This window comes from Carya illinoinensis, chromosome 11 (genome assembly GCF_018687715.1).
Source record: "Carya illinoinensis cultivar Pawnee chromosome 11, C.illinoinensisPawnee_v1, whole genome shotgun sequence".
NCBI classification, from domain to species: Eukaryota; Viridiplantae; Streptophyta; class Magnoliopsida; order Fagales; family Juglandaceae; genus Carya; species Carya illinoinensis.
Window position 1 is genome coordinate 43618489 of NC_056762.1, and position 23458 is coordinate 43641946.

At 37.0% G+C, this 23458-nt stretch overlaps 1 protein-coding gene and 1 pseudogene across 1 annotated transcript; one reads left to right on the plus strand and one right to left on the minus strand.

Moving 5' to 3' along the window:
* The first annotated feature begins 503 nt into the window (after positions 1-503).
* Positions 504-1779, plus strand: LOC122283002 (ethylene-responsive transcription factor 3-like). Its single transcript, XM_043095121.1, has one exon. The coding sequence runs from the start codon at positions 782-784 to the stop codon at positions 1499-1501; it is 720 nt and encodes a 239-aa protein (XP_042951055.1). The 5' UTR covers positions 504-781; the 3' UTR covers positions 1502-1779.
* Positions 1780-17546: 15767 nt separating this feature from the next.
* LOC122282536 lies at positions 17547-19695 on the minus strand (annotated as a pseudogene).
* Positions 19696-23458: the final 3763 nt, after the last annotated feature.

Consider the following 23458-nt stretch of genomic DNA (forward strand, 5'->3'; position numbering starts at 1 on the left):
AAAAACCTTAATGGTGTGGGTTGAAAATTACAGACAAGATCATAAGAGAGAACAGTAAACCGTAACATTATTACCATCTCCAAACACAACCCATACCTTATAAAATACACACAATACAAGGCAAGAGGGAAGCCATAGAAAGAGACATTTCACATTCGTAAAACCAAAAAACAAGGCATTCTACTGCTACACGCGAAGATTTTACTTGTGGAAGTAGTGGGTGGCATTAATGAATGATGCAGAGGACCCATTTTAGTAATTTTATTCATTTGATTATATTTTTTTTCGAAATTAATAAAAAAAGAGAAATAAAGAAATCAGATAAAGCAGGAGGAGAGAAATCAGAGGCCGGGTCGGTTTGTGTGGGGGCGACAGAAGGTAGAGAAATCGAGAAAGAAAAAAAGCAAAAAAATAAAAATATAAAGACAAGAAAAGCCATTACACTGCAGCCAGAGAAACAACCAACCATCATATTAAAATAACTATTTCCTTATTATTATTATTTATTTATTTTGTAGAAGAAAGGGTGCTCTCGCTACCCCCTGGTGCTATCCAGTTCTCCTCCCACCCCCGTCCTTCCCACCCCATCTCTCTCTCACTTTCTCTGTCTCTGTCCGGCTCCCATCTGCGCCATTTCTTCCTGCCTCGTTCATTTTCTTCTTAAACCCTTCAAACCCAGTTTGTAAATTACAAGCTTTAAGCTTGATTGATTCTTTTATTATTATTATTATTATTATTATTATTATTATTGTTTTTCCTTTTTCTGGGGGTGGTTTGAATCATGAGGAGAGGGAGAGGAGCCCCGTCTAGAAAAACTGTTGCCGTTGAGGCGCCCGGAGTTCCGGATACAGCAGGATCTGCTTTGAGAAATACAGGCAAGGAGCCACGGTACCGGGGCGTGAGAAAGAGACCGTGGGGTAGATTCGCAGCCGAGATCAGAGACCCATGGAAAAAGACTCGCGTCTGGCTCGGCACCTTCGACTCTGCCGAGGACGCCGCCCGAGCCTACGATGCCGCGGCTCGCAACCTCCGCGGCCCCAAAGCCAAGACCAACTTCCCTCTCTCCCCCTCGTATTTCTCTCCTCTAAATCCAAACCAGAGCCACCTCAACCACCAAAATTGTGCGCTTTTGGATCACCACCGCTTGTACGACATGAACGATGGGTTTCAGGAGCACCAGATTGTTGATCCCCAGAGGCCCGCCTCAAGCAGCATGAGCAGCACGGTCGAGTCCTTTAGTGGGCCCAGGCCGCCGCCGCTACAGTCCGCACGGGCTTTTGCCGCGGCCCCGAGGCGACATCCCAAGCCACCCATGTTGATCCCGGAGGATTGCCACAGCGACTGTGATTCGTCGTCTTCAGTGGTCGACGACGACGTCGATATCGCGTCGTCTTCGTGCCGGAAGCGTCCCCTGCCTTTCGATCTCAATTTCCCACCACCACAGTTGGATGAGGTTGACTTTGTGGTAGATGATCTCCGGTGCACAGCTCTGTGCCTCTAATTATCACGGTGGTAATGAAGGTGGCCATGATTTTTCCTTTAATTTTTGTTGGTTCTCTATCTTTTTTTCTTTTTAAATGCGAAAAAAAGAAGAAATTATGAGATAAGATTATTACAGAGCGATCCGGATTACTACGAGATTATCACCTTGTCCGTTTTAACATAAATGATGCTCTTATTTTTATGAGATGGGGGGTTCCTCCCCCACCTCTAACAGATCCATCCCTGTATAAAGAGTTATTAATCTACTATCTAATTTAGTTCTGCTAGAGAGAAAAACTGAAACCTGCAATTTGGTTGCTTTTTTTTTTTTTTTTTCTGTTCTGGTTTTCATTTGTGTTTCGTCCTTCTTGTATTGATTTGCTTCTTTAATGTGGATTATTTGGATCGAGGATGATTGAGAACTGCATGATGTGAGATCTTTATCAGCAAAATCTTTAAGGTTCTTCTCGTTCAGTTTTCACGAGGAGGGAGGAAAATGTATGGGAAAAAAAGAAAAGAAAAGAAAAATGTGCCGTGGATTGGTTGAGAAAAAGGAAACTAGATTTTGAAGAGATTTTTCTTTGAAGGAACTTCGTTACCATGTCTGAGTTTCATGATTTCTTGTTTTGTCTGCACGAACTTAGAATGGATGGTGGGTGTTCTGTCTTTGTGAAGTTAACCCATGTTTGCTTGGGTTCAAAGATTGGAGGCTGGGTGGTTTGTGGTTTCATTTTTCATCATGGCATAAGGAATATGGAAAATTCTAAACACCTCTAATCCTACTTTCATTCTAATCCTACTTTCATTCTAATAAGTAAAATATGACACATTTATAACGTATAATCTTAGCCAAGGTTGATGTTTAATACGAAACTCATCTGAGATCGGATGTTAGTCGGATCAAACCAAGGATTGCACGATTTTTTACAAATGATTAAAATAGCGTAAAAAGGTGTCGATATGATTTTTTTTTTTTAAATGAAAGAATTAAAAATTACGATTTTAAAGATATGAGATTCAAAGTCCATACAGTGATTCAAACTTGATGAGCTTTGGATGTGACATTATTATTTAGTTGTTAAGTTTTTGAAGAGGTAGCTTAATGACTTGTCTTCCAAAAAAGAGTTGGTCGGTCTTGGTGGATTAAAACCAAGGATTGGATCCAGGGTAAACGGTTTTATCCCAAACAAACGCAAATGGGTCTTCCGTGGTGTAATCAAGGATCACTGGAGGATTATGGGCCCAACACCAATGATACCAACTTTTGTTACAAACTGGACCCATGTCCAAAACTTGGTGTCATCATACACTAGCCATGCCCCAAAGTGAGTGGACATAAAAAAGGGACTTCAATCGTTCGACAACTTCGACCCAATGACATTAGGAGTGTCAAATCGTATTAACGGATCGTGTTCGTGTCGTATCAAATCGTGTTAACGGGTCATATAGGTCAACCCTAATCCAACCCGTTAAGCTTATCGTGTCAAAATCTCAAACCCTAACACGACCCATTAACATAACGGATCGTGTCGTGTCAACCCGTTTTGACCCATTAATAAATATTACGAAATATGTTTTTTTTATAAGTAAACAAATAAATTAAGAAAATATTACGAAATAAGTTAATACGACACAATACAACTTATTTTAAACTATTTATATAAATGGGTTGAATAGGCCTGAAATTAACCTTTTTAACCTGATTAAATTTAGTATAATTTTATATAAATGTTAAAATTATAATATCTATAAAAATTATAAAACTAATTATAAGTCCAAAACTACAATCCAAATAATAAAAATATCGAAATTGAAATTCTAACAATTTTATTTTGAGATATAAGGATATAATTCTAACTTTAACTCTTTTAACGTGTCATAACGGGTCAAAACGGGTTAACCCGTTATCAACCCGTTAAGCAATCGTGTCTTAACGGGTCAACCCGTTTTGACCCGAACCTATTTAGGCTAAACCCTAACCTGCTATTATCGTGTTGTGTTCGTGTTGAGTTAACGGGTCGTGTGACATATTGCCACCCTAAATGACATCTTCCTTCGTTTTTATTTGGATGGGGATAAATAATTATTCTAACGTCTCTAAACTATATATTATCTCCATAGCATAATTTAATTTATAATATTCAAAATTTAAAATTTATCTTCTAAATCGATTAATTATATTATGTGAATGATGTGTGGTGTAAACACCTTAGAATAGAGTTATACTCGGATGGGATATTGTGTGCATAATATCTTAACCCCAACCCAAATTTCAAGCTCAATTAATTACTGAATTATGTGCATGATATTTAGAAACAACCAAATCCTTATCACGTATCCTTTCGACGAATAATGGTGATCGACATATTCATAATCTCCCATATATATATATACAGAAAAATGGCAAGCAGTTTAATTATTCTGTGAAAATATGTACTTTCTCGTGGGCGGCAAATTTACTAACATCAATTAGAATGCATGCAATATTGCAGAGCATGCGTTCCACTCCAAATTGCGATATTGATAATGATCAGAATTAACTATTTCTATCTGTTCAAATTGCATCTCTTTTTGTTAATTTGGGGGAAAAGAAATGGCCGTGGGGTTTTGGGAGGGGATCTCATGCATGCATGCCGATGCAATCTTCTTTTATTAATGAGTGCTATCATTGTATGCATATTATATATTTGAATGCTCCAAGCATGCTCACATCATATTGCACTTATTTACGACTCAGGAGCTTAATTCTATATATTTTGCTTTCTTCTATTCGCTATCAGTCCCATAGGTTTTCACATTTTCACTGCGTTTTTCCTTCAAGACTTGTACGTAAGTTGTAGGGCCTCCTGTTTCAATTGTCGGACTTCTTCTTTTTGTTGCTGTTTTTGGGTTCTACTTCCTGTTTCTCTGATCCCTTTTTAGTTTGTAGACACTTTTCTGTTTCCTTGGGTATTATAACATGTTAATTAAATATTATATTTTATGAATTTTAGCAAGTACTACGTACGTACCTATCCCACGTCTTAATTTGTTGGCGACCGTTTGTGGTTTTACTGCACAATACATGCTTGCTCTATATTATGATATATATATATGTGTGTGTGTGTGTGTGTGTGTGTGTAATAGGTGATCAGAGGCTCGAAAACATAAAGATTGAAAGGTATAGAAAGGGGAATAGCGTCAAATATTAAAGATATTAATGTTTTTTATGTGAGAAAAAATAATTAAATTGATGATTATATATACATATATATATTGTCTGTTCAATCTTTAAAAACATATTTTTACACTACATGAGTCAGCTGGCTTGATGTATAAACTACATTTTTTTTTCCTTTACCCGTTATTAATCAAGCCTAATTGATCTAGCCTTGCACCTTGATGCGTTAATTACTTTGGCATGCAGTTCGATCAACATGTTTCGGCCGGAACGTCGCTTCCCATTTGATCTGAACGTCCCGAAGCACAATTGTCCCTTGCCTGCTTGTAATGTTTGTGATCACCAAGTACTGGTGCGTACGTACATGGATGATCATCTTAATTTCTACCCAATATATATATATAGTGATCAGCATTAAGGAAATTTTAGTTAAAAATATGCCTTCTTGTTTTTCATCGATGGAATATTTCGTTGCAGAGTTTTTTAAGGAAAGATGAATTTTGGGGCTACTTTTATTGTTACAGACATCTCACCGACGGGACTCCTCGTTGTTGGAGTTGTCATAGATTGAAGGTTCGTTGAATGTCCCAAAGTTCAATGCAGAAATATAATGATCTATATATAAATGATCATTTTCAACTGATGATTTTGGAATGTCATGATATCAATTAATCTTCGTTTGCAGCAAAAACACCAGCAGCTCATTGACGTCGGAGATGGCCGGAAACTTTGCCCAGATTGTTATGCTACAGCTGTCGTGGACGTTATGAAATTGAAGCCCCTAGTTGAAGAACTCCACAAATTTTATAAGAAATTAGGTCTTAGTGTGGAGAGAGACATTCCCATTTTGCTAGTAGATAAAGACGAGATCAACAGGGTTAACGCTATAGGTTATAGGAATTCCAACGTTCCAAACATAGTACAGTACCAGGTAATTAAGTACATTAATATATATGTATGTGTGCATATAATATGTATATACTCATGTATGTATGTATGTGTATAATAATTTAATTTATAATTTCCTGAACATTAATTGACAGAATCCTCGTCCCGCCAATCATACTTATCTTGGCCTCACAACGTTTCATGTACAAGTTATAAATACAGTAAGTTGGATATTGTTTGATAATTTTTTCTTTTTGATCTTTTTATTTTGCTATATATATATAGGAGATATTAATTAATTGGTTATTAATGCTTAAATATTTAATGATCATCTTCAATGATTACTTGATGATAACAGATCATAAGCTGTTCACCAGTAGGCCGAGATCAGATGGTGCAAATGAAAATGAAGAGACAACATCTATCCTTTCGCAAACATCCAGTGACGTCTATAGTGCTTTTGTTTGGGATGCCAAGGTACGTATATAATATACGTACTTATCCTAATTAATTATTTTGCATTTTTTATTCATTCATTAGTACTAACTAAAAGCAATATATGTAATACATCATTGTACCTTGAATGCAGTGTTTGTATGGGGAGGACATTAGCGCACGAGATGATGCATGTATGGCTCGAGTCACAATGTGAGTTTTTAAGTTTGATATTAAAATAAATAATAAAAAAAATCCATTAATACTTCTGATAATGGTCAATCAACAGGAATATTTCTAATAAATATTTTATTTTAATTTTATTATTATGAATTAACAATATTATTATTGATCTGAAATATTACGATGGATGCAATTAAAAGTGAAAGATCATGGCCAGCATTTAAGTTTGGAGAAGAGAGTAAGAGAAGGCATTTGTGAAGTAATGTCCTACACGTGGTTGGAATCTGCTATAACTGACGATCAGCATTCCTCGTACAAGAGTAAAGAGCAGACTCGGTTCGTGAGAAAATTAATAGCGTACTCGAAAATGAAGATGGAAACGAGTGTCAAGAAAGATTCTGGTGATGGATTCAGGGCGGCTAAACAGGCAGTTGACAAATTTGGTTTGAAACATACACTGAATCATATTGCAAGAAAAAAAAGTCTGCCTAGCTAGCTCAGCTCGATCGATCGATGATTTAATTTATCAATGCATGCATGTATTCATGAGAAGCTAGGAAGGACATTGCTGCTTAATGCTCGAAAATAATTGCTGCTATGGCGCCTGATCTTCAATTTATTTACGACTTGTAATTGATTCCAAATAAATTTCATAGACGGCTTGATCTTCTCATGATCATTAATCGTCAATTTCACAATATAGCGCACACAGAAATTTCATCACTTCCTTAATTTAATATGAAAATAAAAATGCAGGAATTTCAACCCTTGATCGTGCGTGACGCGTATTTGCATGTGAACTCATGTACTTCTGCAACGCGTAGAGTTCTGAGTACTTGTTCAACCAAAATGCAGTTTTAGAACTCCATAAACATGAAAATATGTATATATACACATATATATATAAGTATCTTGGAGTAATTTTATCACAAAGTGCTATGATATTAGAATTATTTCATAAACACTTATCTTTAATGACATAGCATCATGACTTAGAATGTATTCATAATCTTCAAAATAACGAGACCGGTAGCCATGCAGTACTACTGACTGCATCATATCAGTAGCCGATCATGTTCTGTTGCACTCCGCACGAAGGGCAGTTGTGGATTATGTAAGGTCGACTATGTGCGCCATACCCACATATACGGCAATAACGTCCTGTCAACGGCGGAGCACGTGGCAGTTGCAGTGGCATGAGATGCAGTGTTGTAGGAGTACTCTGCGTCGAAAATTGATTTAGCTGCATTGGCGTAGGCCATGACGTTGTAGGAGTTTGCAATGAAGATTGATCGGTGGACGTCGGCGTCGAAGGGTACTGATCTTGTTGCAGTGGCGGTGGCTGCAACGTTGTAGGATTCTGGGTCGAATTAGACTCATAGGTGGAAGTCTTCGTCGATGACCGATATGTGGATTCTGATCCTCCACTACTTGTAGGCCTCTTACGACCTCGGCAAACTGAGCGCAAGAAAAATGTAAGGAGCACACTACCTATCATACCCAGTGCAATCCACAGCGTATCGGGGAAGGAGTGTTGCGTAAGGTCATGAGCATATGGCATATGTGTCATCGTGACCGGTGCTAAAAAAAATGGAGACGACATATATAATCAACTTCTGTATTGATAGCATTGCCGTTCATCCTGCTTAATCTACGTCATTTGACACTCTAAAATGAATCAAGAGTTAATGACTACTTGCTACAGAAAAACAACAGAATAGAACGAAGTTAAAAAACAATGTTAATAATGCATGCAACAAGTTCCTATCACCGGAAGTAGAGAATTAAAATGCAACAAGTTGGCTTTATGCAACAATCGATTCTTCAGCCCTAACCCCCCATCTTTTTTCTCACCATTAATGTTAATTACCAAGCGTAGAGAATTAAAATGGTTCACTCACATAAAGAAAGACATTAAATATGAAAAGAAAAAAAGAAAAAATACACACTCTGGGAGCTAGGCGCCATTGGATATGAAAAGAGAATCAGAAGCATGCGTACCTTGTTTTTCTTTTGATGTTGAGCAATTCAACCCCAGACGTCTCATATATATATAGCGAAAGAGGTTCTTACTCTTACAAGTCCATGCTATTTTGATTACGTGCATGCAGTGGATAGGACGATCAATGGAATATGATGTTAACGCCTAACGGTTTCCCAATTAGGAGATCAGACAACAAAATGAGCCTCGGCGATAACCCGGGGACACAGAAGCAATGGGACAGAGAAGAGTCACCGACGTTTGGTCCGATTGGGTCAGGATAATTTTTTTCTTAATTTAGTGATTATATTTTTTTAATAGCATTGTGAATAAATAAATAAATAAATCCGAATTAAAAATAAAAAATAATATAAAATTTTTTGATTCGAGACCGGTCTCGTGAGAATGTATTTTCGCGTGAGCTGAAAGGAACAGTAAGAGAGAGAACGTTAATATTAGAAAGAGATGGGGTTATAGGATAGGAGCTTGATCGAGGAAAAGGGAATTTATGATCATGTTATGAATTAAATAAAAAATTATTATAATATTAATTTTATTTAAAAATTTAAAAAAATTGTATTATTTATTACATTTTATTTAAAAATATATATTATAATAAAAGTTTTGCTATATACAAATATAGTCGCGTATTAATATGTACATCAATATTAATTTATTCATATTTAAAATTTAAATTAATACTATTTTCAATAAAATCTACTTTTTGATCAATCATATTATATTAATATATAGATTAATATATAATTATACTTATAACTATATTTTTCCTTATAATAATTATACGGAGAGAACTATAAACAGCGGTGAAGAGACGTTAAAGAGCGACTGAGAAAGAGAGTGGGGGAGGGAGACACTCGCAACGGCCGTCATTCGTACTCTCCGTTTCCCGAAATTCTTCGAGAGCTATTTGTTCAACGTGCAGTGTAATTATGATATTATTCACGATGGCTAATATATATATATATATTTTTAAAAAGCTTATTTTGTTTATATTATTTATAGTTTTTTTCTGCTATTTGGTCACAATAAAATATCTTTAAGATTACTAATTGCCGGTTTAAATATATACGTATATACAAAATCATCACTCGGGTAAATGATTTTGACGAAGATACATACATTTAATATTTGAATACACAAACAGAGGTCTACGACATAAGGACACCAATATACTTCCTCAAGCTGCGAAGGATCATACATATACCAAAGAGCACGGCATAGGGTTGGGTTGGGCTCAAAATCTGGCGATCTATTTCAAATATTCTTCGTAATAAAAACAACACCAACTACAATTAGAAGGTCGTAACTTCTTAATATATATATATATATATACAATCCTATCAAATCACAATCAACTCAACATTGCATTGGGCACAAGGAAGTAGCTGATGATCGAATATGCTATTAAAGAACCTGACTCATTACTATTTAAAAACATCAAAGTTTTATATACTCAAAAACCAATGTGTGAACACGTAATATGTGAGAAGACAATAAAAAAAATCAACATCAATCAATACCTTAAATAAAATTCAATGAAGAGGGTAACTATTGGCAGCAACTGAAGAGTGTAAACTTGGAAGTTTTTCGTTTGCATATAATCAACAATGAAATGTGGAGAAAGAGAGTGTGAAAAGGTCAGAGTCGTCAGACACAATATGTGAGCTCTGGTTGCTCTTTGCTTTTGCAAGTCATCCCGATAAGTTTTTGTTCTTTTATTTAAATCAATTATTTTAAATTTTAAATTTATAATAATATTAAAAAATAATATTTTATTTTATTTTGATTTTTTATTTAAAATTATTTCATCTTATTTTTAAATTCAAATCAGCTTTTAAATAAAAATATTTTTATTGATATTGTAATTTTTTCTAAATAAATATTTAAGAATATAGAAAAGATATTAAAAAAATAAAAAATAATAAAAAACTTTTTTATTCGGACCGGTCTCGGCCTACATCCTCGGTGGACGTAGGTGTCACTAGGTGAGCAGGCTTTTCGCGTAAACCGAAAGGAACAGCAAGAGAGAGAATGTTAATGATGTTAATGTTATACTTTAGATAGAGATGGGGGAATAGGAGTAACAGAATCTAGAGAGAGAAAAGCAAACTTACGTTTTTAGAGAGATAAAGAGAGCTATAAACGGCGGTGAAGAGACGCTAGTGACTGACTGAGAATAAAATATCTTTTAAGATTATTATTTACAGTTTTTTCTGCTATTTGGTCACAAGAAAATATATTTTAAGATTATTCATTACCGGTTTAAATATATTCATCACTCTTGTAATTGATTTTGCCGAAGATACATATATTTCATATTTGAATACACAAATAGAGGTCTATAACATAAAGACAGACATATACTTCCTCTTGCCACCAACAGTCTTCGAAGAGTTTTGCTACATATAAGTATAGTTATACATTAATTTGTATATTAATATTAATTTATTTATACTTAAAATTTAAATTAACACTGTTTTTAATAAAATATACTTTTTGATCAATTACATCATATTGATGCACATTAATATACAATTATACTTACAATTATATTTTTTCATCTTCAAAATCTGGCGAATGTTCTTCAATAGTATTGATCATCTCGTCCCTGACAAAATAATAATAAAAATAACACCAATTACATGAATTAGAAGGTGATCAAGGTCGTAACTTCTTAATATATACAATTCTATCAAATCACGATCAACTCAACATTGCATTGGCCATTTTTATCGTCATTTTTTTTTTTGACAGTGAAATAGTGTTTCATTCATTCATATAACGGACAATTACAACTTCTGATTTGAAAAATACAAGCCAAATTATAACATTTACTCGCTCCCCAACCCACAAATTTCTTTGTAGTTGACATGGTCTTACCCAATTCCTCCAGACTACGTCGTCTAAGAGACAGCCCTCCAGACTAAACAGTCTGAGAGACAAACCTCTGTCTTAGACGACTGCCCACACAACTCTCTCTCCCAAGGAGTGGAGTACAAAACTCTACGGACCATAGGCCCTAGAGACTATGATTTTTAAAACTACCTAAAACAGACTAGATAAACGAAAATACATGAAAAAAATCAAAAACCTAAAAAACATGGACTGACAAAAGGACAACTTGGGCCCGGCCCAAACAAGGTTAGCTATTTGCAAGTGGGAAGACCCGGCCCCTTAGGGTTTCATCTCTATCAATCTCGCCGCCCCCTTCCTCTTTTTCCTTTTTTCTTCTGTTTGCTGCTGCCTACGCCCGAGCTCCATCCCATTTCTCTGCATACCGTCGCCCACCACAAGCGAACTGTATCCACCACCTAAGGTTGAGTCGCAAGCCCACCCCTGCACGCCGAGAAAACTCTAGCTCTGAAACGCTGCCACCACCGACAGCAGTAAGCGTTTTCAACCGTAAAACATCACCCTCGACTGTAGCCGAGAACCTCTAGCTCTAAAACGCTGCCACCACCGGCAGTGAGAAGCGTTTTCAACCGTAAAAAACACTCTCGACGGCAGCCCAGCAACCTCTATTTTCCTAAGCGGAAACAGAGCATCATAGGTGGACCACGCCACTCACTTCGAGGGTCTCCAGCTCCATCAACGCTGCCACCCAGCCACCATTTCGGCGGCACAGCAACAAAGTTTTCTTTAAAAAGAAGCCTTTGGAGAAGTGGACGTGAGCCACAGTGCACCAGCCATGCAAACAGGTCCCTTGAGCCTCCATAACTGCAACCATCGAAGCCCTTATTCTCAAGCGCCTAAACCAAAACAAAAACAAAATAAAAACCGGAGAAAAGCCAGTAAAGAACAAGGAAAAAACAGGGAAGGTGGGAGGGAGGGAGGAGTCGAGGCTCCCACCTCCCTCGAGTTGGCTTTTCTGTTTTGAGTTCTAAAGAGAAGTTAGAGCCTCTCTCTCTAGAAATCATTACCTATCATTTTTATCGTCATTGGGCATAAGCAAGTAGCTGATGATCGAATATGCCATTAAAGAACCTGACTCATTACTATTTAAAAACATCAAATTAGTTTTATATATTCAAAACGAATGCGTGAACCAGTGATACACAAGAAGACAATAAAAAATCAACATCAATCAATACCGTAAATAAAATTCAACGAAAGGGGTAAGTACTATTGGCAGCAACCGAAGAGTGTAAATTTGGAAGTTGTTTTATATTTTGTTTGCATAAAAAGAATTAAGGATGATAAGGCACAAAAATATAAGAGCGATGCTACGCAACCTTTTAACTTTTACACGTAATTTTTTTATTTCAAATTTTTTTAAAAAAATTGAATTTATTCTTTTTAAATGAATTCAATTCTTTTATTCATTATTTATATTTTAAATATTTGATAAAAGAAAAAAATAATCAAAAATTTAAAAAAATGTGGTGTTTAGAAGTTGTGTGAATGGTAAGAAGTTTTGCAGATTTTTTCAAAATATAAAGAGTTAGTCTATATACACTCTCATATAAATCTATACAATTATGTTTAAAAAATATTAAAATTATAATAATATCATTTTTAAAATAATATTTTTTTTCTTTTATCCTCATTCATCAATTAAACTGCACACTAATATACTTCTCAAAACTGTAAATAGAATTTCTCAAATATAAAAAAGATAACACATTTCTTGTACAAAAGATCAGTCATACAACGGTTTATCAACAATGGTTATGTCCTCCCTACCATTGCATGACAAGTGATCCGTTAGGCTCAAATAATATAAGTCACGACGAATCCCATGCGTATGAATCATTCCTTGCCGCACATGTAACCACACAACGTGACCAGCTTCTTTTGATCAATCATGCCTCATTCTCATTTGTTTTCCCTTCTAATATAATCATTTAGCTACGCTTTCTTTCTTTAATATATATCAGAGTTTGGATGATACATGAAGAAGTACCAACGTGGCAATGTTTTGCTTTCGCAGTTACGCTGTAAATCTCAAAAGGACAAAGAGTAAAGTATTGGCAGGTTAAGTAGGAACCAATTATCCGCACCCATGTTGCACATCTTCGCGTGATAGACGGTCCACTTGTACACATGTCCAGTGCTGGTCCCTCCACCAGCTGTAAGCTAAATTTGTGTACCTTAACGATTATTAAAGGTAATCAATCAAAATAGTGACTAGGAGAGAGCACGTGTAATGCCAATTCGCGCCTCGTATTCGTCATATGTAAATCGATTTGGGGCTTGGGTTACAATTTGGAAACAGAAATTGACAATCAACTACTACAAAACAGAATACTGACCACACGATAATTAATTAAAGAGAATCAATCCGAGATGGTTTTATTTTACCACCAAAACCAATCGTATTCCACCGCTTGGCACGGTTCGATTGGTTAGAGGGCACTCTTTCCAGCATTTGATTCACCATCGATACTGCTCAAAATTGTTCCCCTCCAATTTCTCTGCGCCCCTCCTATTTCGCAGTACGTACATTCCTTATTAACTCCCGAAACCGAAACAGCTTCAAAGAAATTGGGCCCATATCCAACACTTGGTGTAATGATACACTAGCCAGGGCCCATAGTGAGTGAACAGAAAAAAGGGACTTCAATCTTTCGACTCATCCAACGTTCGGCATGCATTTCTCCCTTCGTTTTTATTTGGATGGAGAGAAATAATTATTCTAAGGTCTCTATACCATATATTATCCCCATATCTAGGTGAATATTGTGCTGTGTAGACATCTTAGAATAGAGTTATGTGCATTATATTTAGAAACAACAAATCCTTATCTCGTATCCTTTCGACGAATAATGTTGATCAACATATTCATAATCTCCCATATATGTGACGCCCCCAAATCCCCACGCCCTAATACGGGAAAATCAAGACGTCCGGATGGTGACAACCCGGGTCACCATCCCATCGACGGGTGCCAGTGTGTGGAAAAGCAATAAATGTGTACGAAAGAACACGCAGCGGATAACGACAGTCATAACTAAGTACCAGAATTTTTCTTAACGTAATACAAGCTGTTTAAAACTTACATAAATAAAATATTTCAAAAACACAAGTACAGCTTTAAACCAAATATAAAACATAGCATCAGCAACCCGGCGGAGCCGCATCCTCGGGCTCAGCCTCCTCCTCTTCGTCCTCCAACTCTGCACCAAAAGCTACGGAATCAAAAAATGGTACCGCAGGTAAGTAAAACCCAAACACTACCAGATAAAAACACATAAAACTCAAACAATATGCATGAAACATGCCCAATGCACAAAGCCCACAAAACACGATTTTTCCACACACGCCAAAAAACTCATTTGGCCCAAAAACACATCCTTTCCGAAAAACACGCCAAAAGTCACATTTGGCCTTTATCCGACTCAATCCAGAATCCATATTATCTGTATGCACCATGACCTCCCTTAGGGGTCATCCGCACACCCTGGCTCCAGTGCCACACCGCAGAGTACCACACCGCAGAGTACCACCACGCATGTGACGCCTAACGAGCGATGCCCAGTTCCGCGCCCTGCGCGTTCGTAGCCAAGCATCCTCTAGCCCTCACCAGCGAAGGGCCACGGAGTCGGTGCGTAGAGCGATGCCCGGTTCCGCGCCCGGCGCGTTCGTAGCCAAGCAACCCCTAGCCCCCGCTCCCGTCGTCTAGCGACGACCCAGGGGACATCACTCAGTTTATTTTGCTCCCGAGTGACCAGAGGAGCTCCACTGGGATAATACCCCATCCCGGCTTGGGGTCGTGATACACACGCACCCGTAAGACCACTTACGCCAAACACAGGCTTTTCACACTATTACACAAACACACGTGCATGCACCATGCAATGCCATAACAATGCATAATAAAATAATCCAACAACATAAAACAAATAAACAGGCAACTCCGTCCTCCATCCATCCGACCCCCGAACTCCTCGGACTCAGTCCGGAATCAACCAACCAGCAGATTAATTAATTGAAAGAGCAATATACATTTAAATCTGAAAATAGGGTTTGGAAAATACTTACAGCGCTATATGGCAATATTAGAAAACACGCGGCGTTGCAAACGGCGGCGAAAAAGTAACGTCACAGTGAAAATTCACTGTGGCCGTGGGTTGTGAAAAACCTACTTTTGAACGGGGACAAACTAGAGCTTGGGATTGATAGGGAATGGTCTAGGGATGGTTGTGAAGCTATTGGAAGTGGTGGTTGGCCGTGGGTGGCGGCGGAATCGCTGGAAAGAGACCGGATTTCCCAAAAAGGAAAGCTAGCTCGTGGGAGCTGTTTCGGTGGTCGTTGGTGGCCGGAAATAGGTGGGTTAGGACGGCAAGGGACCGGTGATGAAGTGATGAAGAAATGGTGGCCGGAGGTGGAGCGACGGCGGCGGATCGGAGCCAAACCCGTGCGGGCTTCAAAGGGCTTTTCCGGCCAAACGGCCGGCCGGTTGGGGGTGGAAATTGGTGGGAAGGTGCGCCGGAGGGAGGGGAACCGAACGGTGCCGGCGGTGAGCCACACGGTGGCCGGACGGCGGCGGTTCGAACGGCTGAAGGTTCCGGCGTGAGAGAGAGAGAGAAGAGAGAGAGAGACCGGGGGGGTCGAACGGGGAGAGAGAGAGGGAAAAAGAAAAGAAAGAAAAAAAAAAAGAGAAAAAGGAAAAAGAATAGGAAAAAGGAAAAAGAGATGTAGGGAAAAAGAGATGAGGTCTAATCCTCATTCCGGGAAACAAAACTAAACCGCCGAAAAGAGATTAAAAACTGTAAACAACTAAAAGAAATAAACCACAACATCAATTAAATTAAAAAAAATAATTTTAAAACGTAAATAAATTAAAATAAATAACTAATATATTAATTAAAATAAAAACAACCATTTCAGCGAAAATACACTCAAAAACGGGTCATCACAATATATACAGAAAAATGGCATGAAGTTTAATTATTTCGTGAAAATATGTACTTTCTCGTGGTCGGCAAATTTATTATCTATTAGAATGCATGCAATATTGCAGAGCATGCGTTCCACTCCAAATTGCCACTACAAGAAATTAGGCCTTTTGCAGCGTTTTTAATTATGTTGCAATTAAAATCGTTGCAATAGATATACTTTTGCAGCGAAATATTACTCCTTGCAATTTTTTTACCTCGATACACGGTTTAATGAAGCGGGGCGCTTCAGTTAGTTTTTTGCAGCGAAATTTTAGTCTATAACGACGACAATATGCGTTGGAAAATAAAAAAACTTCTTGCAGCGGCCTAATATCGTTGCCACTGGCTACGCGCGCGAAAACGGAAGAGAATTTGTTTTTCCCCCTTGAAACCTCTGTTACCGAGTTCAGAGTTCTCCACTTCGCGCCTCGCCCATTTCTCCTACCTTCAGTACCCAGGAGACCAACTTCATATCTTCGGCTGGAAATCTACCCCCATTCTCGCCTACGTTCCGAACCCTAGAATCTCCACCCACCTCATTTCCCTTCCGCGGAAGCCACGGGCCTCGTTTCCTCCCCATCCCGCTATGTGGGTTTGTGATTACTGTCGGGGTGGTCTTTTGCATCCGGGTTTCTCTTTGCATCGGACGTTGCCATTGTCGAACCTAACAAGGCTTGCAGTCCTTCCGTCACCACAGGTATTGATTCTACTCATTTTCCTCTCTCTCCCCCTTCATCCACGCTCGCTGCTTTGCATCTAGTAGATGTTGGAATCTACCAGCTGCCATTATTTTCAGACAGATTCCAATTTTTTATTTTATTTCATTTATATCTGCATTGTTACATTGCTGTAGATGTTGGTTTTATGAAATTAGGCCTAAATTTACTAGGTTATAGTTTTAAATTGCACCGTAACCGCTGATTGACATTCCCTTTTGCTTGAAATCCCTAATTTTCCAGATTTTCAGTTAGGATTTGAATAGCATTGAAAAATTGGAAGTTTATGTATATCTTATATTGGAGGAATTCTGCTTTTTTTGCTTATTCCAACGTGAATGCAATAGGTACATCTTTAGGATAACTATTTTGATCGCTAAATTTGTTATCTTCTTGAACAAATTGTATAAGATGCACCCAATTAATTAATTGATGATGAACATTATGGTCTATGATGCATTGAAATGATGTCCTCATTGTAAGAAAATTTTCTTCTGCAAACAATGCTTGTCATAGCGTAGAATAAACACGCAGTCATCAAGTAAAGAGGCCAGAATAATGTTACTTTCTCGAGTTAGGTTTTTGCACTAAGAATGCAGTCTCAACTATTTCTATTTTGTGTGGAAACCCTCAGTGTATACCACTCAGAAATTGATCGTGGTGTATCGGTCAGGTACTTTTCCCTATCATACCACCCAGCTAGCGTTTTTCATTACCAACCCATTTCCAATTTCATGCATTGACTTGGTGTGACAAGTGACAACCACTGCACAAGCAACAACGATCTTATTACAGGAAACATTTCCTCCGAACCATATGAGATAAATAAATTCTGATTGAAAAAATGTATCTGAGTAGCCTTATTTGTCTGGGAGTTGCCTAACTATTACATTAAAGCTCCACAAATAAAAATAAGAATATCCAAAGCTGAAGACAAATAATCCTTTCTTTATCGAAAAAAATTGCAATCATACTAAGAAATGGCATGATTTATTTAGCTCAAAGACCTCTTCTGAGATGTAATGCTGACCTCTCGAGCCCAAAAATTGAGAACGACGCATAGATCACCCTGGCCATTTCTAAAACCTCTCGCATGATAAATGTTGTTTTCTTTTGCTTATTACACTCAACAATTAATCATGTGAGCAACGGCTACCATGTTTGCCTTCATTGAAAAACTGAACGATATTAAATCTCCATTATCGCATCAGACTGTATAAGCTGATTGGATCAAATCCAAGTCCAACTTTTTAAGCCTTACTACAGACTCTACATGACCTCTCAGAGTATGTATCTCCCCTAGCCTGCGAAATTCAAGGTTTATTATGATTAGTGCATTTCAGTTAATATTCAATGCCAAACTATTCAGCTGATTCAAAATTTAGGTATATCAAGGCATTAGAATAAGCTAATGAATCAGGATGGTAAAGAATCTCTGAAAGCTAAGTAATTTCAAAGGGATCAAACCAAACTCAAAGAGACTCCAGTAAAACTTTGTGGTACCCGGCTATTTCAGCACGCCGCCTGGCCTATTCAGCAATCAAAGATGATCGCTTCCCATTAGTCTCCAATTCTGGAGACATCAATCCTTGTAGACTTCTTTGAGAAAGTATCCACTTCGCCTCCCGATCTTCCTTCCCATAATCTTTCTTAGAAGTAAAAGCTGTCTGCTCAAAACAAAAATAAAGATGAAGTAAGAAGAAGCATTTCAAGCAATGGTTGAGAGATTATAGTGGTTGAGAGATTGTAGTAAAAACTATGGAGCAATGAACACGCCACTAACCTTTCTATCGAACACAAGATTCCATGCTTCTCCACTCAATGCGTAGCGCACTATGAACTTAATTATATCCAGTGGTATGTAGAAGATCAAACTATATAACCATATAACACCTGCCCATCCCCATCCAATGCCACTAATGGAAGCAAAGCTTATATTTGCATAGACAGCAATTACAGTGGCCACCTGAATGCATAGAAACCAAAGTCTCAGCAAATGCTATGAGACTCTGCTTGTCCTGATTTAGTAAATTTATAAGCAACTTTTATGCATGACATCATAATAGTTAGTTTTGTTGGACTTATTCAAAGAGGAGTCGTTTTTGCATAAACTTTACCAGTTGTGCCACCACAAAAGCAATCATCAAGAAAGTTCCTGGCCTCTCTAGAAATGACCACCCCTGACTGCGTGTAACAAATATGAGAGCCTGGCTGATGATGCTAACTTGCAAATATACAGCTGATGAAACTTCCTCAGTGTTGCTGGATAAGGACCTTATGTGGAAGTGAGTCTGCAGTGGCATGGATAATCGATACTTACAAGGAATATATAGCAAATCTTGCAATTGTCTTTTCTTTATTTCCTTTCTACAGCATCTCAAGAAATGAAGTTGTAAAACAAGTTTTACGAGTTCTATACCTCAAAAAAAGTGGTGTCCACTTTTTATGCATGCTAATTAGTTTTACAATTAAACAATTTAGAAGCAAGAAATACATAAAGAAGAAAAAGGAAATAATATATTTAAGCATCATGGTTACTACTACAAAATTTTCAGTTGAATCTTAGGAAATAATATATTTAAGTATCATGGTTACTACTACAAAATTTTCAGTTGAATCTTGCATGCTTATTGGTTTTAGAATATCTCCAACCTCAAGAACAACCAGTTAAAGTACCCAGATTTAATATCATCTGTTACATAGGAATCCCATGTCCACTAGAACATAAGAGGTAACACTTGTATGGGAGTCGAACATTCTTATAGTCCAAAGTTGGTTGGAAGGCAACATAGGGGCACCAGTCATAACTTTTTTGTAAAGGGTCAGAGGCATTGGGCAGTTGAGGGGCTTTTTGGGCGTGACTGTATGAATATTCATACAGTCACGCATTGATGTTGGATAAGGATGAATGTGACTGGCATTGGGAAATTCCAGAATTGGTTTGACCATAGAACGCAATTATGTGACGTATTATGGGCATATGCAAAATCCTTCGTGATTCTATGGAAGTTAAGTAAGTCTATAAGTGATTCCAGGAGATTAATTGTATTTTTTACAAGTGAATTGTGGTGATAGAAAAGGTTGCTTATAATGTTTACACCAAGAGATGGTTTATACACAACCTGTCATTGTTCTTGTTTATCCACAGTAATTGCATATTTTGTAGTTTCTAATTGCTTAACTTCATTCTGAACATGTTCATTAAGGCTACATCTAGATGTATAAGTACTGAAAGTGATCAATGCTTTTATGGGCACATGGGTACACTGTCTTCTTATACATACTACCCTAGATGGATAAGTTCTGAAAGTGTAAATTGTTCAGTATATTTCTGGTATTGCCGTGGTGACTGATCTTATCATGTATTTCTTTTTATAATAGGACAGATGATGAAATTGGTATGCAGCACTTCAGTATTATTGTGGCATCCATAAGTGTATTGGAGTGACTGGGGACACATGAAATCTCTTCAGGTATGGATTCATCTCCACTTATTTGAATGCTAGTGTATCCTACTTTTTTTGGTTACTTGCCATGTAGAGGTTATGTCTTCCTCTTCCTTTAATACATGACCAAGTGGTATGTGAAAGTTGACCAGCAGACATTTTATTATAGATTTGGTGGAGTTTTATTTGGGTGGAAGCAAAACATGGGATATAGATTTGTGTAAACATGTATATATTCGCACAGAATACTTCGTCCCAACCTGAAGTAGAATCTGTTATGTTGTTATAGAACTTTTAGGGGACAGGCAATTAATGGCTGAACACTGTATGCTGCTTTATGGAGTTCTATGGAAATTACTGCATTAATTTTTTCAGAATCAATGCAGTCTTGCCTTAGAGTTTAGGTGATGCCCTGTGTATGTCTAGTGTATCCTAAGAGATGATATTAGGTTTACTTATAGAGTTGCAAATAAATTCATTCGAGCAAAAATGTTTTTTGTTGATGAAATTCTGGAGAGTGTTCATTAATTATCTTTGGGTACTGTCATTTGTGAAGTGACAGCTATAAGAATCAGTACATGTAGACAAAAACATGTGTTAAGGTTATGGTTACATTGTGTGTAAGCCAATATGGAAAGAATCTGTTAATGTAACAGAAAAGAGAGACACGTAAAGAAAAGAGAGATAGCTTTTTATTGGGGTAGTAGTTTTCTACTCACTTACCACTTATGCACCAACATTTGACAAATTAATCACTGATTTTTTACAAACTTTGTTCCCAGTGAAATTTTTTCCATCCTTTGCTGGGGCAACTTATTAAACCAAAGTAGTGAAATACGGTCTCAACCATTTTCTAATTCAGGTTAAATATGTCTTCGTCTTGGTTTACCATTCATATGTTCACTAATAGTCACAACCTCCCTATTTTTTTTTTTTCTTCAGATATGAGGATCCAATGGATGCCTTCACTTTGTGGTGTTTTCCTAGCTTTTATAATTCAAGGTATGGTTTTGCACAACATGTGGAATACGTATTGAATCTTCCAACCAGTAGTGTGTCATTTTTCTCTGTGATGGCATAAACTTGGATCTTCATGTTGAGGTGTTTTATGCTACTATTAGAAATTCAGGTTATACACCACATTTGTTATGTCTATAATTTGGCTTGCTTGTCCACAAGCAAAGCCTACTACAACACTTTCAGATTCTGAAATGGGGTAAATATGAAGTGGGTTTCATATATTTTGCGGAACTGCATGTTATGAAAGGATTGAGATGAGTTGTCATGAGTAACTTTGAACATGACACACCAAACTGTTCTCCATTGTGCACTCGAAATGCCTTGGTCATTTTCTGTTTCTGTTTTTATTTCCAAAACCAGGAGCTGGTATTAGTACTCCCGAGAACAAATGGCCAAATGGTCCCTCAAGAAATACCATATCAGAAGCAAATATGGCTTCTGATGTACCAGGAACTAAACTTTAGAGCCATGAACATTACACATTAAAAAAGGGTTGGATCTGTTTTATTTTATTTTAATGGGAACTCATTGAATATAGAAAATCCTAGCATTAGGTGAATAGGAAAGGAGAAGCTGGAATATATGTTATTCCTTGGAATCCACGGTGGCCACAAAAAAAAAACTCTGTTACATATGGTAAAACTAATGCTATTCCATGATTAGTTATAGCCAATGTGAAACAAAATGAAAAGCTTTTATTAACTCAACCATAAATAAATGGAGGCTGATTCAACTTGTATAGGCCACAACTTTATTTAAATATTGGACATGGTAGGTAACAAACCATGAATTTCTATATCCATCACCTCCGGAAACCTTGGGTTTAACAGCTGGATTCTGGAGTTACTGGTTTGATTGCCATTGGAGGTTAAAAAAATCTCAATGTACCTTAATCAACTATGGACTGAAAACAAGCAGAAACAAGTGCAGAAAAATTTGTTCATATCTCAATGTTGTCTTAGCATCCTTTTGTTACTTTTTGCAAAATTGTCCTGATGTATTACTGTCTTGAACATTGTTTCTGATTATGTTTGCACAGTGAGAGTGAGACTTCTTCTGATTATCTGTGAAATATATATTTAGAGTGGGCATTAACTTATCAACCAAAGCAGTTGGTCTTGAAATATACGGGAAATGAGGAAGTTGAGCATTGACAAGTAAAAATGGATGACTATAGAAATAATTGATGTACTTGGAAAAAATTGTTTAGGAGATTTTTCAAGTATTTCATTATCATAAAGTTTAATGAAAGTAGACCAGCCAACAATGTAACATATTCTTCTCAAGTACACTTGCATGCATGATAAGAATGTGTTATCTTGGATGATTTGGTGTGTTTTTGCCTTCATATTTATTAATATCCAATATGAAGGCAATTAGAATCATAAGATTCCAAACTAGAAATTATCAAGGCTGTATATGAACTATAACTGTGGGAAGCAATGTAACTTTGGGTGCATAATGAGATAGCTCAACATCTAGTATAATGTAGTGTTGTGTTGTGTAAACTGGGGGTTGTTTTTATGATGCTTGGGTGAAGCAATTGGATTTGATTCAACTTTAGGATGTGATATAAGTGTAATCTTGGTTGATTGGTTTTGATGATTGTCCTGCTCTAGATGTATCCTAAGGATGCAGAAATAGTGGATAGTGAAGTAGAGAGTGTGCAATGATTCTCCAGTGCACACTTACCACGTGTATGTTTTTCAGCAACTGCTACAGCAGGCATTTGTTGAGTTCTTGATGCATGCAAATACTTGGGTAGTTTTTAGAAAAAAGACTGAATTTTTGGGAGTTCTTTCTGCGATTGATAATAATAAATCGCTAATACTAAGTATTTGCAATCACCTGACTAGTCATTTTTTTTATCACTGCTAGGTTGGAGTTGGAGAGAAAGACGTTATAAATAATGCAACAGATCAATTTCCCCCGCATGATGCAGAAGAGAAGTTGATATATCCTGCCTACAATGCCCAGGTGCACTTGGTGTAAATAACATTTTTAAATATAAAAGAGCAAGACTGGTTGCACTATATATTTAGTAGTTAGAAAAGTTGCAGGATCTTGGTTCCATTCGGTCCACCCCATTGTATAGCCCATAACTATATTTTGTGAATTCCCAAAGAGGAATAGATTCCCTCTGTGTTTGATGTTATAACACAAGATTTTTTATCCAAGATATTCATTGCTGACCATATAATGCGTGTTTATGAATTTTTTATTATGTTTGCTAATTTATAAGTACT

Coding starts and splice junctions, on each gene's coding strand:
- LOC122283002 (XM_043095121.1), top strand. CDS start 782: ATGAGGAGAGGGAGAGGAGCCCCGTCTAGAAAAACTGTTGCCGTTGAG.